The following is a 19,192-nucleotide window of genomic DNA, read 5'->3' as shown; positions in this document are numbered from 1 at the left end:
TCTTGCACACCAAAAAAGTGCTGTGGAAATTGTTTGCTAGTTTGCTTCTTGCCATTTTTTGCCTTTGTCAAAAAATGAGTGCAGTTAGATCTCCTTAGGGTTTGAGGACTGTTGAAGATTAACTCTGCTAAAGCAGAATGCAGTCTGGGAGAAAGGGAAATTTGGATAATCGGGCATTTACAAATGTATTTCTGTATAGAAAAAATCATTTATAGTTAAGAAGGAAATTTCTAGTTTAATTCAGTTCTACAAATCAGGGTATAATAAAAGTAATTTTTAATGAGCTCTTTAGTTCTGATCTGGTGAGTAGTCTCAGATCATTACATTTCATCAGTAATTCATTATTTCATACATTAAATGTTGATGGTATCTTCTGCTGCCTCAAAGGCTGATTTTGGTACATAAAGGCATAAAAAGTAGAATGCTGAAAATTACCATGTAAGCACATTTCCACACATGATTTGAAACATAAGTTAAAACGTGAAGTTCCCCAATATAGTTAATTTCTCAAAATTGTCAGCAGTTGCAAGTTCAACATAAAGCAAAATATATTTTAAAATATTGAAACGTAAAACTAGTATTAATCATTTTGTGATGCTACATGAAAGAATAAGCATTTAAACTGTCTTCAGTAGCACACGTTTATAATGCGCCTGAAGGCACTGTATTCCCAATGGAGTTTTGTGTGATAGTGTGTTAGTTCTGAAATGAGTAAAACAAAATAATTATGCATCTGTTTACCATGAACATTTAAAATATGATTTGTGTTACTTCAAGGTGAATGGCAGAATTCCAACAGAAATACTGCATCTTTTCCTCTGAAATTTATTTTGTAGGGGCGTATTTGGGTTTTTTAAATTCTAAACCTTTGATCCAGAGACCTGAAGGGAAGCAAATGTGTGAAGTTGTCCTGCCCTGTAGCTCCGGACAGTGAACACCATGGGCATCATGGAAAGGAAAACTTTCTGTTTTCTTCCAGCTTGCAGCCAGATTAAATGGGGCTCTGAGCAACCTAGTCTAATTGGGAGGTGGGCCTCCCCATGGCAGGGGGGGTTGGAACTAAATGATCATTAAGGTCCCTTCCAACTCAAACCATTCTATGGCTCTATGACTCTGTGTTACTGCCCTGCCCATGGGGCACACCACATAAGAGATCGCAGCATGAGATCACAGCCATCTGCAGGCCACTGCATTGGCCAGTCACTTATGCCTCTGAAGAGACACTATTCAAAAAGCCTTAGCCATGGGAAGAGTAAAACATGAAGAAAAGGCAAATGTTTAATCATTCCAAACAGAATTTTGTATTTCAAATGTAACGTTTTTAGTCCAGAATGGTCAGGGTGAGGTCAGCTCTTTTAAAGTCAAGTGTTCCATGAGTTAAATACTACAAATGTGATGCTTGTTGATAATTGTGGAGGGAGCAGAAGTTCTTTGTCCATAGGTATAAACTTTTAGTAGCTACTTAACTGAGTAACTCAGGAAAATACTTCAGTTTCTTACAGGGTTGATTCTTTTTCAGGGTGGGTAGTTTGTTTTGGGCAGGCTACAGTAAAGACAAATTCTCATATCAAAAGTTAAGTATTTCAAAGTTCAGAGTTTCCTGTTTTCTCTTGAAGAGTAAGTTGGACCCTCGTATTAGCTTGGACTGTGTGTGCTGTTTGCACTGTGTAAATCTGGACATCTGTCTTTCCATAAACTTCTAATTGCCTGTCATGCTGTGTTGTTTTTATTGGAGATGTGCTTAATTATAACCAGGGCTTCAGTAATAGTTCCAAAGTTCACATTGCCTCGAGCACGACTTTTTTAACAATCCAGGATGTGTCATTTCAGCAGACAAGGCAGAATGCTAACGGGTGGAGAATAAAGCTATGGGCATTATTTACCATTGGCAGCTCAATTCCGTGTATCTGTGGGTAAAATGTGCAGAAACTCCCCTGGAAGACTGGGTGGGAGGCTCAGCATCTCACTGAAATACTGACTTCTTCAGGTCAGTGGATGTGGAAAGGCCTCTTAGGTACCACCACTAGGTGCTGGCCATGGGGATGAAGTGAAAATAGAGGAGGAAGAGCAGCAAGGTCAAATATTGGAGAGCAAGAGCTGGATGCCTCTCTCACTGATTTAGGTATCATCTGTTATGTGTTCCAGCTGTGATGTTTGCTCTGTAGACTCTTAAATGCACTGTGATAAAAAATTAATGCAAGAACTTCAACAGCATTGCAAGAATAAGGTCCTGTCTCACCTGTTCCACATAACCCATGGGGATGCCAACTTGTATTCTTATTGTCCACAGCCCAATAAATGCAATTTCTAATTTACATCACAAGATGGCAGCAAGTTTTTAATTCACTTAATATTTTACTAACCTGGCTAAACCTAATCTCTTGAAATCATGGTTTACTTATAAAATGACAGCAGACTTTGTTCAATGATCAGATTTATGTGACATTTACAGAGATGTCAGTGGTTCAGTAATGTGAACTCAAAACATCTACAGAAGTGTATTTTCTATCTTAAAATCAGTTAAAAAGACAATTGCCTTGAACTTTAAAGATCAGTAGCTCACAGTGTAATTATTACTAAATCTCATTAAAGGTATTTTGGATTAAAAAATATAGCTTTTATCTATAGTCTTTAACTTCTTGAAGAGAAAATGTGATAAATGCATTTTGTGAAATTCAGGCAGAGGCCCTTAAGACTTAATCATGTGTATTCTTTCCTCTGTAAGTAATTCTGATTCATGTCTGAAATGTTTGCAGACTTGAGCTTTGACAGTTAGGAATTGAAAAGCTTAGCTCAGCTCCTTTGGCAGGTATTTTCTCCTGTGCTGGCCAATACGAGAAGTTAAAACTGTTTTATCTGCTTGACCTGTTTTGTCCCAGGTGTGAATTGTCATTAATTATAGCTCTTGCAGAAGATGCTACTGATGGCCTTTAAACCACTCTGCCTTTTGTTTTCCCTTGCAGTAACACAATCCCAGGCTGTTCATAGCCAGCTGGAGAAGCCATCAACTACTGCAATTCTCTGCAATACCTGTGGAAATCCATGCAAAGGAGAAGTTTTGAGAGTTCAGAACAAATATTTCCATATTAAGTGCTTTGTTTGCAAAGGTAAGTGTGACAGCTGTGCCTCTGAGTAGGGCATTAGCACTGGGCATGTAATCTAATGGTCCTGGAAACTTCACAAACATTTTACAATCGAATTCATGCCTGAAAGGATTACTGTAAACTCTATGACTGCTTACTGTAAGATTGTAATAATCCTAAATCCTAAAAGTGGAGTATGTTTTGAATGGATATTAGCCTATAGAGTTTACTGTAGAGTCAGGACCTGAAGAACAGGTTGGGGGAACTGATAGTGAAACACAGTGCGGGGTGGGGAGCAAATTAGCATTTACAAAGAAACTTAGAGTTTATCCCTCTCCCAGCATTCTAATGCAGGCCATGGCCATGTCTGTTCAGACTCTTACAGGCTGGGCTGTGATGTTTGAATCCCAGTGTGACCCTCTGTGCTTTTACATTCTGTGGGGGGAGCTACTGGGTTTGATCCAGGTTGGTGCCTGGTGATTGTTAACACAATGCAAATGGCAGAAGGGTGGTCAGGGAAACGGGGAATCTATTAATCCAGCAACCCTTCTGTAGACACTTGATTGTTTGAAAGATTATCTGGAAGTTGCAAAGATCTAATTTGTTTTGAAGGTACAAATGAGTAAATATTAACTGCTGCACAACCTGCTTGCTTCATTATTAAGCAGTACTTCAAATGGTATGGCATGGCTCTGGTCCCAGCTGTGTTAAATGTGACTATTTCCATTCCTATTTAAAGGAAACTATCAGGGAGAAAACTGTCGTTATTTGTTAGCTACACTGATATTTTTATAAATCCCATGGGATTAAATATGTAGCGTTCAATACCTGAGTAAGTCTTTAATGAGTTAGACAGGATTAAATGTTCAGCTCAATAGCTGTGTTCTTTGTAAAATTACTTGGCAAGGAAAAATAAGCATAGTGCAATATCCTAACTAGCAGCAAAAATACTTTGGTCACCTATTCAGAACCAGAATGGTATATAAGGCAGAACATAGCCCATACATACATCTTTCAAACTCCTTTAAAGCCACCTGTTCTTATGGTAAATTTTTATTACCAATTAGATTTCAGACCTAACTCAGGAAGAGAGCAGCTCATTTGGTATTCAGGAATCTTGTCTCCTGCATGAAGTCTCAGTAACATGCTGGTATATGCTCCATATAATTATCTTGATGAAATCCAAGCCTCTTTTTATACAGACCTGCCATGAGAAAAAAGTGACGCGTGCTACAGAAGGAGCAAAACACAGTCATGTATCCATGTTTTCATTTCATAGGGCATCTGCTTGTAGCAATTGTCAGCTCATCCACAAATGCAGCAAGCAAATTCTGACACTATTCACTGATCCCAAAGTTAGGCAGTGCAGAGGCTGCCCCCCCATCATGCAAAAGATGATGATGAATGCGCTTTAGAAGCTGCGTTGCCCTTACCTGTCTGTAAGAGATAAGGATGAGTTTATTCACTTCCGGCAGATCTTGGATAAAATGAGAAAAACTCACTATGTTAAAAAGGAAGAAGCAGGGTAGCATCTGTCAGCCACCCATGAGACTCTCAGCTGGCACAGGAGCTAGTGTCAGGGACGTGTGGTTAAACTGCTTTGTGGTGTCAAAGCACTTGGAGTACTTATATTCCTCCTTACTAATCATTTTGCCAAGTGCTAAGTTTGCACACATGGTTGGTTTCTTCCCCCAATTATTTAAATGCTATAATTTCTTTTATCACTTTTCTAGGGTTTCCATCAATTTGCTGGCATCCTTATGGTATTTGTTTTTGTTTTCTGTCTGGATTTTATTTGTTACTTAGGAAGCATAAGTTGCTTTCTAGTGTGGATTTACCATGTTGTTAGGTGAGAAGAGTTTAGAATCAGAACAGAGTGCTGAACACACATTTCACTAGGTAACATAAAGGGGGAAAATTAGGTTAAGCAAATGTGATTTGTGTTTTTAATTATGTGCTCAAATCAATGGTTGAAAAACTATAGTTGATTTTAGGATTTAGCAAAGTGGGGTACTCTGTTCTCCTGGTCAGCTGACCACTTACCTCCTTTCAGCCTTAGAGGAGAGGCTTGTGCCACGACTCCTTTTCTGAACCCCTTTTCTTGTCGTGCTGCTGGACTGCTGTGCATGGGCAGGGGGATGATCCTGGGAATATATTTACCTTACAGTTGACTCCTCCCTGCGGTGTATTTATTTTGATAGTACTCAGCAATGCAGTTTGCCCCCTCTCACCTCATCTGCCAAAGATAGCACCCTGAAAGAGACTGTGCGTTCAGCATCCAGTGCAGCCACAGGGCAGTCCCAGGACAGATAATCCTATGAGTGGGCTGGCAGCATTGCCACGCTAAGCTGCCTGCCTGGGGTGAGTGCCTCTGTATTAAATCATGCCATAGCCTCCATCAGAAACCTTTGCTCTTTGTAAAACTGCAGAAAATTACATTCCTACTCACAGTATTTACAGATGTACAATGATGGAGACACCAAACTGTCAAACAGCCCATGAAGAAGAATGACAAATGGCCATGTCTTGAGAGGGTGTGTAGGGGTATTAGAGGTCTGTTTGAATGAGTTGATCAGTAACAGATGATACTATGCTGGAAGAAGCCCCACTTACCTTTTTGAATAAGTGTGAGATGTGAAACAATTTCTTTGGTAGTGCTGGATAGATTATGAGGTTTTAGGGAGGCAAAGACATTAATTGTTTCATTGTTTTTAGGATAGAAGGGTAGTTTTGGATATTGCCAAACTGCCATCTGGTCATTCCTGTGAGGACTCTGGCTTTCATAATGGTAACAGCAAGTATATAGGTGCCTTTTGTATTTAAATTAAATTGTATAACTGAGGAAGGTCAGTTTAAATTCATTCATTCCCATCCAGTTCTTCTTGTATTCCCCAGATGATGATTCTAAATAATTCTAAGAAAAGGTTTAAAAAAATCAATTATTATTATTCAAGTTTGAGATACACATAAAAAAAATAATAATACTGTGAACATCTGCTAGTTTTGCTTAGTATCAAAGTTTAATAGGACTTATGGAGGTAAATAGGCATTATAAATAAGGTACTCATAATAGCTATTTTTATATATTATTTCTTCTTAAGTTACATGTCTGATGTGATAGTAAAAGGCTGTAGGGATCATGCCATCTAGCCTCACTTCAAATTTTTACTCAATTTTTACTTTAAAATATCTCCCATTTTAATTGGTTTTAGTAAAAATGCAGTTGTAATAGCAACGGTTTCCTTTGGAAAAATAAAGCGGACATTCATTAGACTTCAAGGGCATTGGTTCCAATGTTTGTGAATTCTCTTATTTCTTCCTGCTGTAATGAAAGCACCAGGGAAAATGACAAATGGAGATGACTCAGACTATCAAATTAAAGCAAATTGTGTTGTCTAGTTCATTCTGAGAGTGTCTGTCAGCTCAGGACTGCTTCTTGTGCAGGATATGGTATGAGGTAAATACTGGCTTGGAGCTGGGTTACAACAGCATGATTTAGGATTGCGGATAGGAGGGATGTAGGTGCTGTGATTATGTTATCCTGGGTGGCCTCTTTGACCTTTCACAGAGATAGAAATTAACTTGTTTTAGGAGTGTTTGTTGAGTATTTATTTTCCTGTGATGTGATAGAACCCTGGCATTTCCAAAGTAGCAGTAAGCTGTGTTACTGCTATGTTAAGCAGTATTTAGGAAATACTGGAAGTGTGAATCAAAGCCCAGTGTTTCTATAGCTTTATATATTTTATATAGTCACTCTAGCAGACCTAATAACAGACACTTCATAGGGCATTTGCAAATCTTTCCATGCAAAAATCATGCAACCTCTACCCTAGTTAAATGGGAAAATGCCTGCAATCCCACAAAAAGCTGTTCCTTGTACAAGATTACTCATATGTGAAAAGAACCATAACTCATCTCTTTGTACTTTACTGGTTTGATCTTGATGAAATGAGGTAAGCTTGCCATCCAAGCCACAGATATAAAAACATGGTCATTGCGTAAGATCAGCTTTGATATCTATGTGTTGTGCCCATAATCAAAATTCCCTGGATTGCTGTCTTGCTATGAATGCAGCACATGCAGTTTTCCATGCCAGGACAGCTAGCACTTTCAAGTATACTTTTTTCCCCTATGAATTTTCATCTGTTTGTTTAATTAACCTGTTAGAACATATCACATCTTCAGCTTAGGTATGTGGTTTTGTGGGTCAGTGTTTCTGATTATTACTAGAATCATGGCATGGTTTGGGTTGGAAGGGGTCTTAAAGCTCATGCAGTTCCAACCCCCCTGCCACAGGCAGGGACACCTTCCACTAGACCAGGTTGCTTGAAGCCCCATCCAACCTGGCCTTGAACACTGCCAGGGATGGGGCAGCCACAAGTTCTTTGGGTAACCTCTTCCAGTGTCTCACCACCCTCACAGTAGATAACATCTTGTTCTTGTAGCACTGCAATTTCTTGGGGATTGTGAAAAGGTCCTGGGGTGGATATATCATTTCTATGGCATTTTTTTTTCAGTAGAACATACAGCACAACCCAGTTTTATATCATTTCTTGTGAAGGCAGATTAATGGGAAAGGCTAAGAGAGAATATTTCATGAAAGGATTAAAAGAAAATCAAGTAACTTGGTAATAGGAGTGATTTGTTTGTTGTATCAAATGCATCTGCTAGGATATAAATATGTTAAAAGCTATGCTGAGTAATCTGAAGGACTCGCGTTTGAACATAGCTGCAGGTTTCACGTTTCAGAATGGAGTCATTTACGGGAAGCTCACTAGTAAGATTTCAGAGTCCCAACTTTTGGCCAAGCAGTAGTGGCTGGTGGCATGTGTGGCATCTCAGGCCCTGGAGATGAGCATAGGGGCTCTTGTTCATCAGGCACACTCAGCGATATGTCCATCGCTTCCCAAGTCCTGAAGGATTTGCAATCCCAGATTGTATTAACTCAGTATAATGGGGAGAACTATACTTCTAACCCAATGCTCACAGTCTGGCTTGGAGAGAATGGCAGTTTTGGGGCTGACTTAACCAATGTCATGTTAGCTTAATACTTTATTTCACTGAAATAATGATGATAATGGCAACTTTTATCCGTGCAAAAGTAATTTAATGCAGTGGCCAATGGTTCTGTGTTGTGGTTTTGAGAGTTTCAAGCTTAAACTTTAATCAGTCACTAACTTTCTAAAAGCAACTCTGCAAGTAAAGCGTGAAAAAGAAAATTGGGTCAGTTAGTGAACTCTCACAGTCACAAAGCAGTTGTCTTCTTTGTTTTAATCAAATTCTTGTTGCAACCTGTCTTTGTATTCGTAAAGAACATTCTGCTGCCCCTCATGCCTTGGTCAGATACTGATCGCATCAGCACTATAGTGAAAGGTTTGTTTTGTAGCATGTTTCATGCAAAGTCCGATTTTTTTTTTTTTTTTTTTTTTTGTTTAAAGAGAATCTGTCATGATGTCATGACTTTATGTAATATTAGAAAAGTGTAATGAAAGGGACAGAGGAGGACCATGCTTACGAGCAGTGGTAACATTTCCATGAAGGTTAGCTAACTATCCACACCAGGAATCCAAGTTTCTGTTATTTCTGGTTTCCAACTTGACTTATTTCATTTAAAGGCATTTCAGGGATTTAAATCTTTAGGGCATAGTAAAACTGTACATGCTTACTCTTGGCTTTATACCCAGAATGCTAAACAATGCCCCTGCTTTATTTTCTTACTAATTATATATTTCTTTAGTCTTTTCATTGCCTTGCTCTTTCCCCTGTTTACGAAACAGGATTTTCAAAGAAGTAATTGCTGCAGTTTCTGCGGGATGATCCAAACTGCAGATGCAGCCATGTGCAGATGTTTGCATTGTAGGGGGTGGTTCCTAACTGGGAGGAGAGGGGTAGCCAGGAGAGGTGCTTGGCCCTGCTGGGAATGCTGAGGTAGATTTATACAAGGACATGAATCAAATGGAGAGCTGTGAATCTTATCCAAGTTGAAATCAAAGTAGAACTGGAACAAAATAGAATGTGTTTAAAAAATTATGCCTGATGTTCATTAAATGAAGTTTTGGATGGTAACATAAGCTTTGCAGGCAGTAAGGATACTATTCACATGAAGTTTTGAGCATGCATAGTTTCAGCCCACATTAGATAATGTGATGCCCATGAAGAGCCTGTAATTCTGTTGAATTGCTCAAGTTCTCTTCTTAGGGTAATGTTCTTCTCCGTGCAAAAAAAGTCAGTGCAAGGATGCCTTTGTGCAGGGGGCCTTTCCGTTTGTGCCATGCTCTTTCACCTGGGGGTACAGCAGGGATGCAGCCAGCATGCTGGAGTAGTTACTGGGAGTTTCAGTGCATTAAGGTGATATGAAGCCTGTGTGGAGGCTCAGAGAGAGCTGCATAAAATTCATCACTGCCACGGTGGTGTTATTCCACCTTCTGCTTTCTGCGAGTCATTAACACGAGACCATCTGCCGTATCTGTGTATAGTAAGAGCAAGCACTTCATTTGCAAACCTGTAACTGGCACACAAAGCTTCATTATGAAAAATCAGAAAATATTTAATGTTGTTGCTTTACATGTGGTGTTTTTTTTAAAGCTAGCTGTTTTAATTAGTTTGGCAAATGGCAGCAGTGTTTCATCATAAACATTTCAGGTGTTATTAGGTTGAAAATGATTAAAGCGTGTTATTCTGTTTCTTAAACCTCTTTAGCATGCTTGGAAATTTTAAATAACCAGATTAATTCCTTAAAATGAGAAATAAGTATAAACCAGGCATCTGTTCCAGTTTTCCGGGGAGTTGTTTTGGTAGCTTGGAACAGCTACATATATTGTGCAGTGAGAGATCCTCTCACCCTTAACACTATAGGGGTGCTTTTATAGGGCAGTATCACTGTCTTTAAGCTACTGGGAAATTGGGCTTTCCAGTAGGGAAATGAAAATGTAAATGTGCTTTCTAATGCAAAAATTACTAGATGTGTAGTTCCACTAATTATAGGAGTTAGGTTACATAGTGCAGAGGTAACTCCCCAAACTCTCCATGTAAATTAGTACACCTGAGTCGCTAATGTTTTGTCAGTCTCATAAAAACGCTCTGAATCTCTAAGGATTTTCCTGCGCTTAAGTGTGTACTCCATCAATTAACTTGTGGGTATCGTAGCCAGTCTATCCTGAGAGCTTCTGAATATGTGCTGTGTGCTGTATCCTTTACATCTTTATCAATGCTACACATGCATGGTGAGGTGTTATAAGATGGATATGATATATCCCACAGTTATCCGTATTTTTTCCACTCCAGAAGTTGCTGGCTTTCCTCGGGCAGATGTGTCAGCCTTCCTGCAGTTCCTAGGTTGGAGCTGGATAAGGGGCCAGCAGGTCTGCCCCAGACTTTTCTGGAGCTGCATCTTGTTTACCTGCTCTTGGTTTAACTCTTTAACTGCTCTTGTTTACCATGGACTATAACAAAACAAGGTGAGAATCCAGTCCTTGAGATTATAGCTGGTATTTCAGACAGTTAAACACTGCTGGTGACTGGCAGCCTTGAGTATACTTGATTTCTGGTTAAAAAGACTTTATTTCCTGCTCGGGAAGAGTGATTGGATTACATGTATTATGTACTAATGCAAGGTTATTGTGCCTTGCTGCTGCCTCACCTATAGACAGATGACTAAGAGGACTAGTGAGCTGCTATTATCATACCATGCAGACTTTGCATGTTCAGCAAACTGAGGAAGACTTCCCCAGAGCCTTCATGGAAAGCTTACCTGGACTCATCCACACCAGACCATGAGACAAAGAGTATCACAGTCACAGTTATCTTCTAGAAACAGGCTTAGACTGCTTCCAAATAATTGTGGTTCACTTTGATGTTAAGTCAGCACCGTAGTGGTGGATATTTGCCAGATGGTTGCTATTGCTTCTCACAGGCATAGTGGCCAGGAGAGGTGTTCCGGATATAATCATGGGCTTTTGGAGAATGCGCTCCCAGACTGCATCGATGACATTTGAAGACATGCAATTTAGCTGCCAAAAGAAAATTATGTCAACAACGTATTACGTGTTATCCTTGGGGTCTTAGTCAGCCACCAACATCCATCTCGGAGATGGAGGAAAATACTAGAAATGGACAGAAAGCCGCGCTTCAGAGGAAGAAAACTTTCATTTGTCTCTGAGCAAGCAGAGGTTTTTTTCCTGCTTTCCCTGTAACATTGTGAATGGGGTTTTGTTCCTTCTTTTATTTTCAAGGTCTCTGCCTCTCTCTCCTGTGTTGGATTCATGCCTGGTTGCTTGCGTTAGGCAACAAATGGTAGGAAAATAAAAGAGACTTCATACATGCAGTTACATGTAAGCAAACTGCTTGATTGTCTGGCAAGCTTAAACCAAAACAGCACTTTCTGGATGCGAGAAAATCAGTGCATTTTACTGTTACAGCCTGCTGTAGTGTAGTATCCTCTGAGCCACTCAGGACGCAGCTGATATTCAGGCCCAGTACACAGCCAAAAAATTAATCTGATTTTAGTAGGCTCATTTGCCAGCAAGGAACGAAGCAATGCATTTTATATTCGTGCAGTGCAAATGGAATACTGATGACACGCAATAGTGGAATAGCAATATGCTTAAAGTGCATTAATTAATTGCTGTTGCTGCTATTTATTTTCATAGAAAATGAAGGGCTGGAAGGGACCCCTAAAGGTCATGTAGTCCAACCCCCACTGCAATGAGCAGGGACATCTTCAACTAGACCAGGCTGCTCAGTCCAGTCTTACGTAACCTTGAATTTTTAATTTAAAACCATTACCCTTTGTCCCATTGCAACAAGCCCTGCTAAAATGTTTGTCCCAGTCTTTCTTATAGGCCAGCTTTAAGTATTGGAAGGCTGCAATAAGGTCTCCCTGGAGCCTTCTCTTCTCCAGGCTGAACAACCCCAACTCTCTCAGCCTTTCTTCCTAGGAGGTGATCCATTCCTTTGATTATTTATGTGGCACTTCTCTGGACCCTCTCCAGCAGGTCCATGTCTTTCCTGTACTGAGGACTCCAGAGCTGGATGCAGTACTTCAGGTGAGGTCTTACCAGAGTAGAGTAGTGGAGGGAGAACTATCTCCTTCTACCTGCTGGCCATGCTTCTTAGGATACAGTCCAGGGTACAGCTGGCTTTCTGGGCTGTGAGTGACTTTGCCAGCTCATGTCCAGCTTTTCATCCACCAGTACTCCCAAGTCCCTCTCCACAGGGCTGCTCTCCATCCCTGCATCCCCAGCCCATATTGATACCTGGGATTGCCTTGACCCAGATGCTGGACCTTGCACCTGGCCTAGTCGAACCTCATGAGGTTCACATGGGCCCACTTCTTGAGCTTGTCCAGGTCCCACAGAGTTATGTGTATTTAGGTGCCTCAGATGGTCACATTTTTATGGGCTGTAGGCAATAAAGAATTATGGAGTTAAATTGACTGTGAAATCACACAGCTTAAATGGCAGTGCTGCAAGTGCTGTTACAGACACCAGGCCAGGAAAAAGGTATCCTGGTTCTACGCAAGTAACGGAGCCCCTCAGATCTGTATGTAGTATTTTGGTATCAGGTAACTGCAAACCATCTTGATGAGTGGAATTACTGAGTTGTTAGAGAAGCCTTCCTCAGGTATCCTCCTCAGAAATGGTGTGGATATCTTCCGTCTCAAGTCCCATAGCACATCCAGCTACTGGCTTGTTACCAGACACCATCAGAGGAGACCAACACTTATTCACTACTTAAAAATTACTCCCAATGCTCGTAACTGTTCCAGATAGGGCATTGCCTTGGTGTGCAGAGTAGTACCAAGACAAACAGCTGAGTTACTCAGTGTTAGTCTCTTCACTATCGTAAGTGCTGTGTTTGCAGTGCTTTTCTTGTTTCACTTAGAAGAACATCAGTAATGGCTGGAAGTGTTTTCTAGGTTTTAAATAACCCTACCTCCAGATACTTATTGTGGATGACAAGTGTTGGGTAGGAGTGAATCTGTGACATAACTCTGATTTCCTGTCCTAGGAGAGTAAGGTCTGGTAGTTGCCTTCAAACATGCTCCCTAGGCTTCCTTCAGCTTTCCTTTCCCAGATTTCTTGTCTCTGCACATGTGCAGGATCATCTCAGCTAGGCAGGGTCACTGCTAATGTAAGTAGCAGCAGGCACAGCATCTTGCCTGAGGGATGGCTAATGGGTCTATTTTCAAAGCTAATCTTCTCAGCTTTAAATTAAGACTGTTTTAATATCCAAGCCAGTAATTAAACTGGACTCCCTGTGTTCTGTGGTCAGGTGTATGTTGAGTTAAATGGTATCCGATGGTTCAAAGAGTGTAGGAGCAGGAGAGGGTTTGTGACTCGAGTTGTGGCTGGTGGAGCATAGCTTGTGGGGGAGTGATGTGTGAAGAGCAAGGGGAGGAGTATTTGGCTTGTGGAAATGTGACTTCCTCCATCCTGGAGAGTCAGCACGTAAGAGGGGGAATGTAACCTCCTGTGCTCCAGATTCACTTCTGATTTTCTTCATTCGCTGAAAAAGGCTGCCCAAAGAAGTGGTAAATGCTCATCCCTGGCAGTGTTCGAGGCCAGGTTGGACAGAGCCTTGGGTGACATCATCTAGGATGAGGTGTCCCTGACCATGGCAGGGGGGTTGGAACTAGATGATCTTAAGGTCCTTTCCAACCCTAACTATTCTATGATTCTATGATATAGCAATATAGTTTTAGTATGACTGTTGTTTTCTGTCACTTAGTGGTTGGGGCCATGTCCAGGGAAAAGTACCACTTTTTAAATGCCACTCATAATTTAAAGTGGGCCTTGAGCCCCGCCCTCCTATGCTGAGGTCTCTGTCTACTGAGAAAGATGATAAAACAAGGGTGATTGGATGTGGTTTTGAATGAGTGTTTGGGATCCTGTGATTTATTGGGTTTCTGTGGTGTGAGTATGCGTTATTTTGTGCCTTGAACGTGCCTGCTGGGTTATCTTCTCATAGTTTAGATGCAAGATCCTGGGATTCCAAGCAGGCTTTAGTGTGGATTGGGAGGCTTTACGTTTAAAAACCAAAGTGCCCATAGACTCTCAGGTACCTGACAAGAGATCTCAGTCTTGAATGTTAAACATTTAGGTACCTCTGCTATTTTGGGACCAAGGCACTGAGCAGCTCTGCAGTGTTTTGTATGTGAAACCCAAATTTGATAAGCAACATTCCCACTCACCTTCTGTGGGCTGCATGCGAGGAGTGACACTGCTGCAGTCATCTGTTCAGCCTCATTTGACTGTAAGCACCGTTTGCTGCTGGAAGCACTTACCCACATGCACATCCCCAGGAGCAGAAGTATGTAGTAACAAGTATGATGCTGTGACTTAGAGTAAAATAGTAGAAGAGCAGCAGAATCACCATTCTGAATTCCATTTCTCCTGGAATAAATTAGTTCAAGTCTGTTTTCAAAGATCCTTGTCAATATGGGTGAGGATTATCTTCTATATCCCTGTCTACTTCTGCATGATGTCAGCCAGACTTGTCAGATGGGAGAGTTACATGTTCTCAAAATGCCAGCCTAGTTCTGTCCCTGGTGCAGTGGAAAGCCCCTGAAAAGTCTTACAAGCTTTTGGTTAATCAACCTTAACTCTTTCCTATGGATTTAGCTTAAAATCTATAAATTGACAGCTAGGATTATAAACTCTGCTTTTGCCTGGAGCAGATAGTTGTAGAGATCCCTATCATTCAAGCTTGGTGAGTGATGTTTATCATGTAAATATGAGGTCTGATTTTAAAAAAGAACCTTGTAAGTGTGTGGAAGTTTATGGCAGTTACCATGCAGATCACACCTGGTGTTTAGAGGGAGCAGTATTTCAACCACTTTTGTGTCCAGAAGGAATATCAGACAATTGTAATCTGTCAGACCTTTCTTTGTATCACTGGTGCTTTAGATCTTACAGGTTTATATCCCTTATACATTTCCTTTAACCCGTTAAATATGATGGGTGTTGTATATGCCAGCCTTGAACTAAACTCCTAAAGACTTAACTCTGTACCAGCAGCCTGAGGTTAATATTTTTACATGGAGTAAATCCAAACTATTAGTGTACAAAATACATTACTGATATAATTTGCTATTAAAGTAGTGTTTTTCAGATGCACGACTCTTCTGTGGTCATAAGCCCATATATTGAAGTGCTTTAGTATTCTACTAGGAACCATAGGTGAAAAATGAGCATTGTCTTAGAAAGCGAGCTTTGTGTTTCCAGTCTTCTGAGTCTGCCTTTTCTCTTCCTACAGCTTGTGGATGTGACCTGGCTCAAGGAGGATTTTTTGTGAGACAGGGAGACTACATCTGTACTTTGGACTACCAGAGACTCTATGGCACACGGTGCTTCAGTTGTGATGAATTCATTGAGGGAGAAGTGGTCTCAGCACTGGGCAAAACCTATCACCCAGACTGTTTTGTGTGTGCTGTCTGCAGGTATGTTTTCTGTGTTAAGTTGTTTCATTTAAAAAGCTAGATTTTGAAAGACCAATGCCAGGAGCTCAAACTTAAGAGCCTGTAGATGGGGGATGCGAAGGGGAAGGAGGGAAAGGGGAAGTTCTGTTTTCCATTTTCCACTCCTTAAAAATAGCAGAATAAAAAGATGGAAATTTGGAGTGCCTCCCTCTTTTCCAAATGCTTTTTCTGTTATATGGTGTCTTATGTGTGAGGTTTTAAAAGTACTTGTGAAACTGCCCCTGCCTCTGCCACGTGCCACTGCTGTGTGTCAGACCTTTTGCTCCAAATAATGCTTTATTTTTCCAATGTCTGCTATTTTGTCTTTGTTTGGCTGAAGTTACAAAGGATTCCGATGCCACTGGCTGAGTCTTCAGTGACCTGACTGGATACCATATTAATAGATTTAAACTGAAGTTTCACAGTGGTGCTTTCCAGAAACTCTGAAAGTTGTTTAAAGTAGGACAGAAAGGTCCTGGACTCACAGACAGTTATGTACATGCTGGATTTCACCAAGGACTTCCAGCAGCTATGGAGGTCACAAGTGATGCAGGACACAAGATATTCCCCTGTTACAGCCCAGTGTAGTTCAGTGGGATCATTTCCGCCGTGGGTATGTTTGACGCTGCGACCCAGTGCTGGGGGGATGTTTGCATACTCTGCAGTACAAATGATTGATGTCTGCTTGACCTGCATCTTAATCCTCTTCTGTGGAAACAGCACAAACAAATCTGTTGAAGACTTCAGGAGCAAATTTTAAGTTCACCAGACCTTCAGGAAATGCACTGTTAAAGTGTTTGGAGCAAATGGAAATGCTGTAGTAATTTCTCTGGCTAAACTTGAACCTTTTGCAGTACAAGAAGATCAACCCTGTGTTCAAAGGGAAAGCACAACAGGGTACTGATGCACTACACGTAGGTACTGTATGTTCTAGTGCCTCATCCAGGTGACTGTACGCTCCAAAACCAGCGTGTTCATGTTGCTGCGGCAGCTCGTAAGGCTTGTGGGCTCAGATGTCCTCCTGTGCTGGTACAGAAGGAGGACTTCAAATTCCAGGACAGCCACAGTTCACAGCAGGATCTTGATTTGATATATCAATTGCAGGAATAATTAGATAGCCAAGTTAAGGGGAAGACTGAAACTAGCAAGCCATTATTATATTCCATCTGTTCAAGTTTTACCAGGCTTAACAGGAGATTCTTTTTCCTTTTGGTTATTTCAAACAAACATCAAGAGTAAAGATAACAAAAAAGCCCCAAATATATGTATCTTTTTTAATAGGAGAAAAATTATTTAATAGGGTAAGTGTGGATCTTATGTGTTAATGGCTGGCTGCACATGCATTTGGCCTGCAGCCTGTCAGTATTACAGCTCTTCTGCAGATGAGCCCAGCTAATTCTCAGTACCTTTCTTCTTAGCACTAGTACCCTCTCTAAAATGAGGTAGTTTTTCATTTAATAAGGAAAAAAAACCCTGGTTGATTCTGTTTTGCTGCTCTATGTGCTTGTATCCTCAGCCACATCATTGGGGTTTAGCATTCAGGCATAAATTATTTACCTATGTGTTACTGTACTTTGCAGCTTGGTGCCTAACTTAGGTTTCAGTCAGGCTGTTGGATATACTAAACTCCAGCTGTATTTAGTCAGTCCTTCAGCTGATGTTTTGGAGATTGTTGGTAAAAATTGTCTCATCTCCCTGGAAATTTGGATATTTTTCTATATGACTACACAGTACTAACCTAGTACTAATTGTACTAACAATTCAGGTGAGCTGAATTGCAATACAGTGAAAATACTCTCTAGAACATGCTACAAAAGATTATCTATGTTGAAGACGTGCTAAAGCTTTTAAAAATCAAGTTCCTGATACTGAAGTATTTCATACTAAAAAAAACCCCAGAGATGTTTTCTTCTGTATACTAAATCATTGGATTAGAAGCTATTTCACTGTTTCTAATTGCTGCTATGTAAAACTTCATTAGAGAGACCCAGATTTGCTTCTGTTGCTTTCCTTAGAAGGACACACAAATTCATGTTGTCTTCATCAGAGCCAACTAATGACCTGCTGACTAGCAGGATTCAATTAGTGTCTCCCGGGGGGGTTATAACACTGACTTGTGGTGCAGAGGAACAGAAGAATCCTGTCATGTGTTTATAGTAAAAACACTGGAGCAGGTCCTCAACTGCCCTAAATCAGCTCTGCTTCAATTACTGCAGTCTTTGGAAGCCAGGCATAATTCATGTTTTTTATGGGAAAGTGTGTCCTATCTAAACATCATCAGCATTTATCTTATTGAGTGATATCCTTAGTTAAAGTAAGGTGGGTAGACTATAAATACATTTGTTTTGAGCAAGAAAAAGAATTTATTTGTTTAAAACAATAATGTCAAAAAGCGGAAAGCTAGAGCCATATGGTTTTGGGTACAGGATTGTAAAGCTCTTACCATAGCCTTTTCTTTGGTGGAAGAGTCAGGAATGCCATTTGTCTCCTCGTTTCCTACCGATGGGCAGAAACCTCAGATAACTGGCCAGATCGCACTGTCTGAAGCAGTTGGCTGATAAGGCAAACTGCGTTTTATCTTGCCTTTTACAGATGGACTTTAATGTGGGTTCTCTGTTAGAAATCTGACTTCCAGAATGGTGTGAACTTGAGAGGTAGTGACTGCCTGATAGTGGGGATGATCCTGCTCTCGAGGCAACCAAGCAAGGCTCTTACCAGCTTCAGCAGGAACGTGTTGGCAGCAGAAGGTGCTTTCATGACAGGGGCCTCCAGAATGTTGCAAGATTTTTAGGTGCTTTAAATGAGCGCTTCTATAGTCCGTATTTCTGTAGCTTCTGAAGTAACACTTTTAAACTGCTCCTATGTTGAATAGTAAACCAGTGACAGCAGGAACTCCTTTCTTTCTTATTTTTGGAGAAGATTTGAATAGAAACTGGTGGGAAGTGTATATTGCCTCAGATGGTACAATCAGTGAGAAAATCTGATGTGCATTGAGCTAGCTGGAGCAGTAAGGAAAAAAACAACCAGTAATGCAAGCCCAGTCGTCTTCTGGAGTCCTGATATTACTGCTTTCGAGTTCTCAGTGCCCCAGTGTTACAGAAAAGAGCTGGATTCCCTGTTGCCCTCCTCTTTGAAAAAGCTTGTGTGTCAGAAACCCAACTCATCCCTGGGCATCCGTTGGGGCTCAGATTCTGAGCTGGCTGCCAAGGTCAAAGGGTGAAAAAGATTAATAAGTGTGCAGAGAAAAACTACTAAAAGAAGTACAGATCAAAGTGCAATCATCTTCTGTGATTGTTTCTCTTTAACTTTCATTGACCAGGTGGCTCTTAAACAAATTCACATTTTAATGGCATGCTTGCTCTGCTGGCTTAAGGATTGAGGGCTTAGTCCCTTCTTCTTCTGGTGCTGTTCATAGTCCAATGAAACTTGTTTTCTGTTGTGTTTTGTGATACCTTAACCTAAGAATGAGTAGGAGAAAAACAACATAGATTGAAAAATGTTGCAGCTTGACTGCTTAGTCTGAATTCCCGGGAAGTGGGTGAGAAATGTCATTCTTACAGCTTCATTAATTGGATGAGGCTGTGTCCTCCAGAGGACTGCCAAAGACATTTCCTCTAAAAGGCTCACTTGCTTGGAAAATGAAATAGAAAGA

General features: G+C 40.7%; 1 protein-coding gene across 5 annotated transcripts in view; it reads left to right on the top strand.

The window, feature by feature from the left end:
- ABLIM2 (actin binding LIM protein family member 2) overlaps positions 1-19,192 on the top strand; it is a 139,920-nt gene that overhangs the window by 35,520 nt on the left and 85,208 nt on the right. For all 5 annotated transcript variants that reach the window (XM_065659972.1, XM_065659964.1, XM_065659954.1 and 2 more), the window contains exons 2-3: positions 2,964-3,107; positions 15,339-15,522. In XM_065659972.1, coding sequence (XP_065516044.1) covers positions 2,964-3,107; positions 15,339-15,522 — 328 coding nt within the window. The remainder of the gene's footprint in view (positions 1-2,963; positions 3,108-15,338; positions 15,523-19,192) is intronic.

The sequence above is a fragment of the Lathamus discolor genome, chromosome 1 (genome assembly GCF_037157495.1).
Source record: "Lathamus discolor isolate bLatDis1 chromosome 1, bLatDis1.hap1, whole genome shotgun sequence".
Classification (NCBI taxonomy): Eukaryota; Metazoa; Chordata; class Aves; order Psittaciformes; family Psittacidae; genus Lathamus; species Lathamus discolor.
This window is presented reverse-complemented; position numbering and strand designations above follow the sequence as displayed.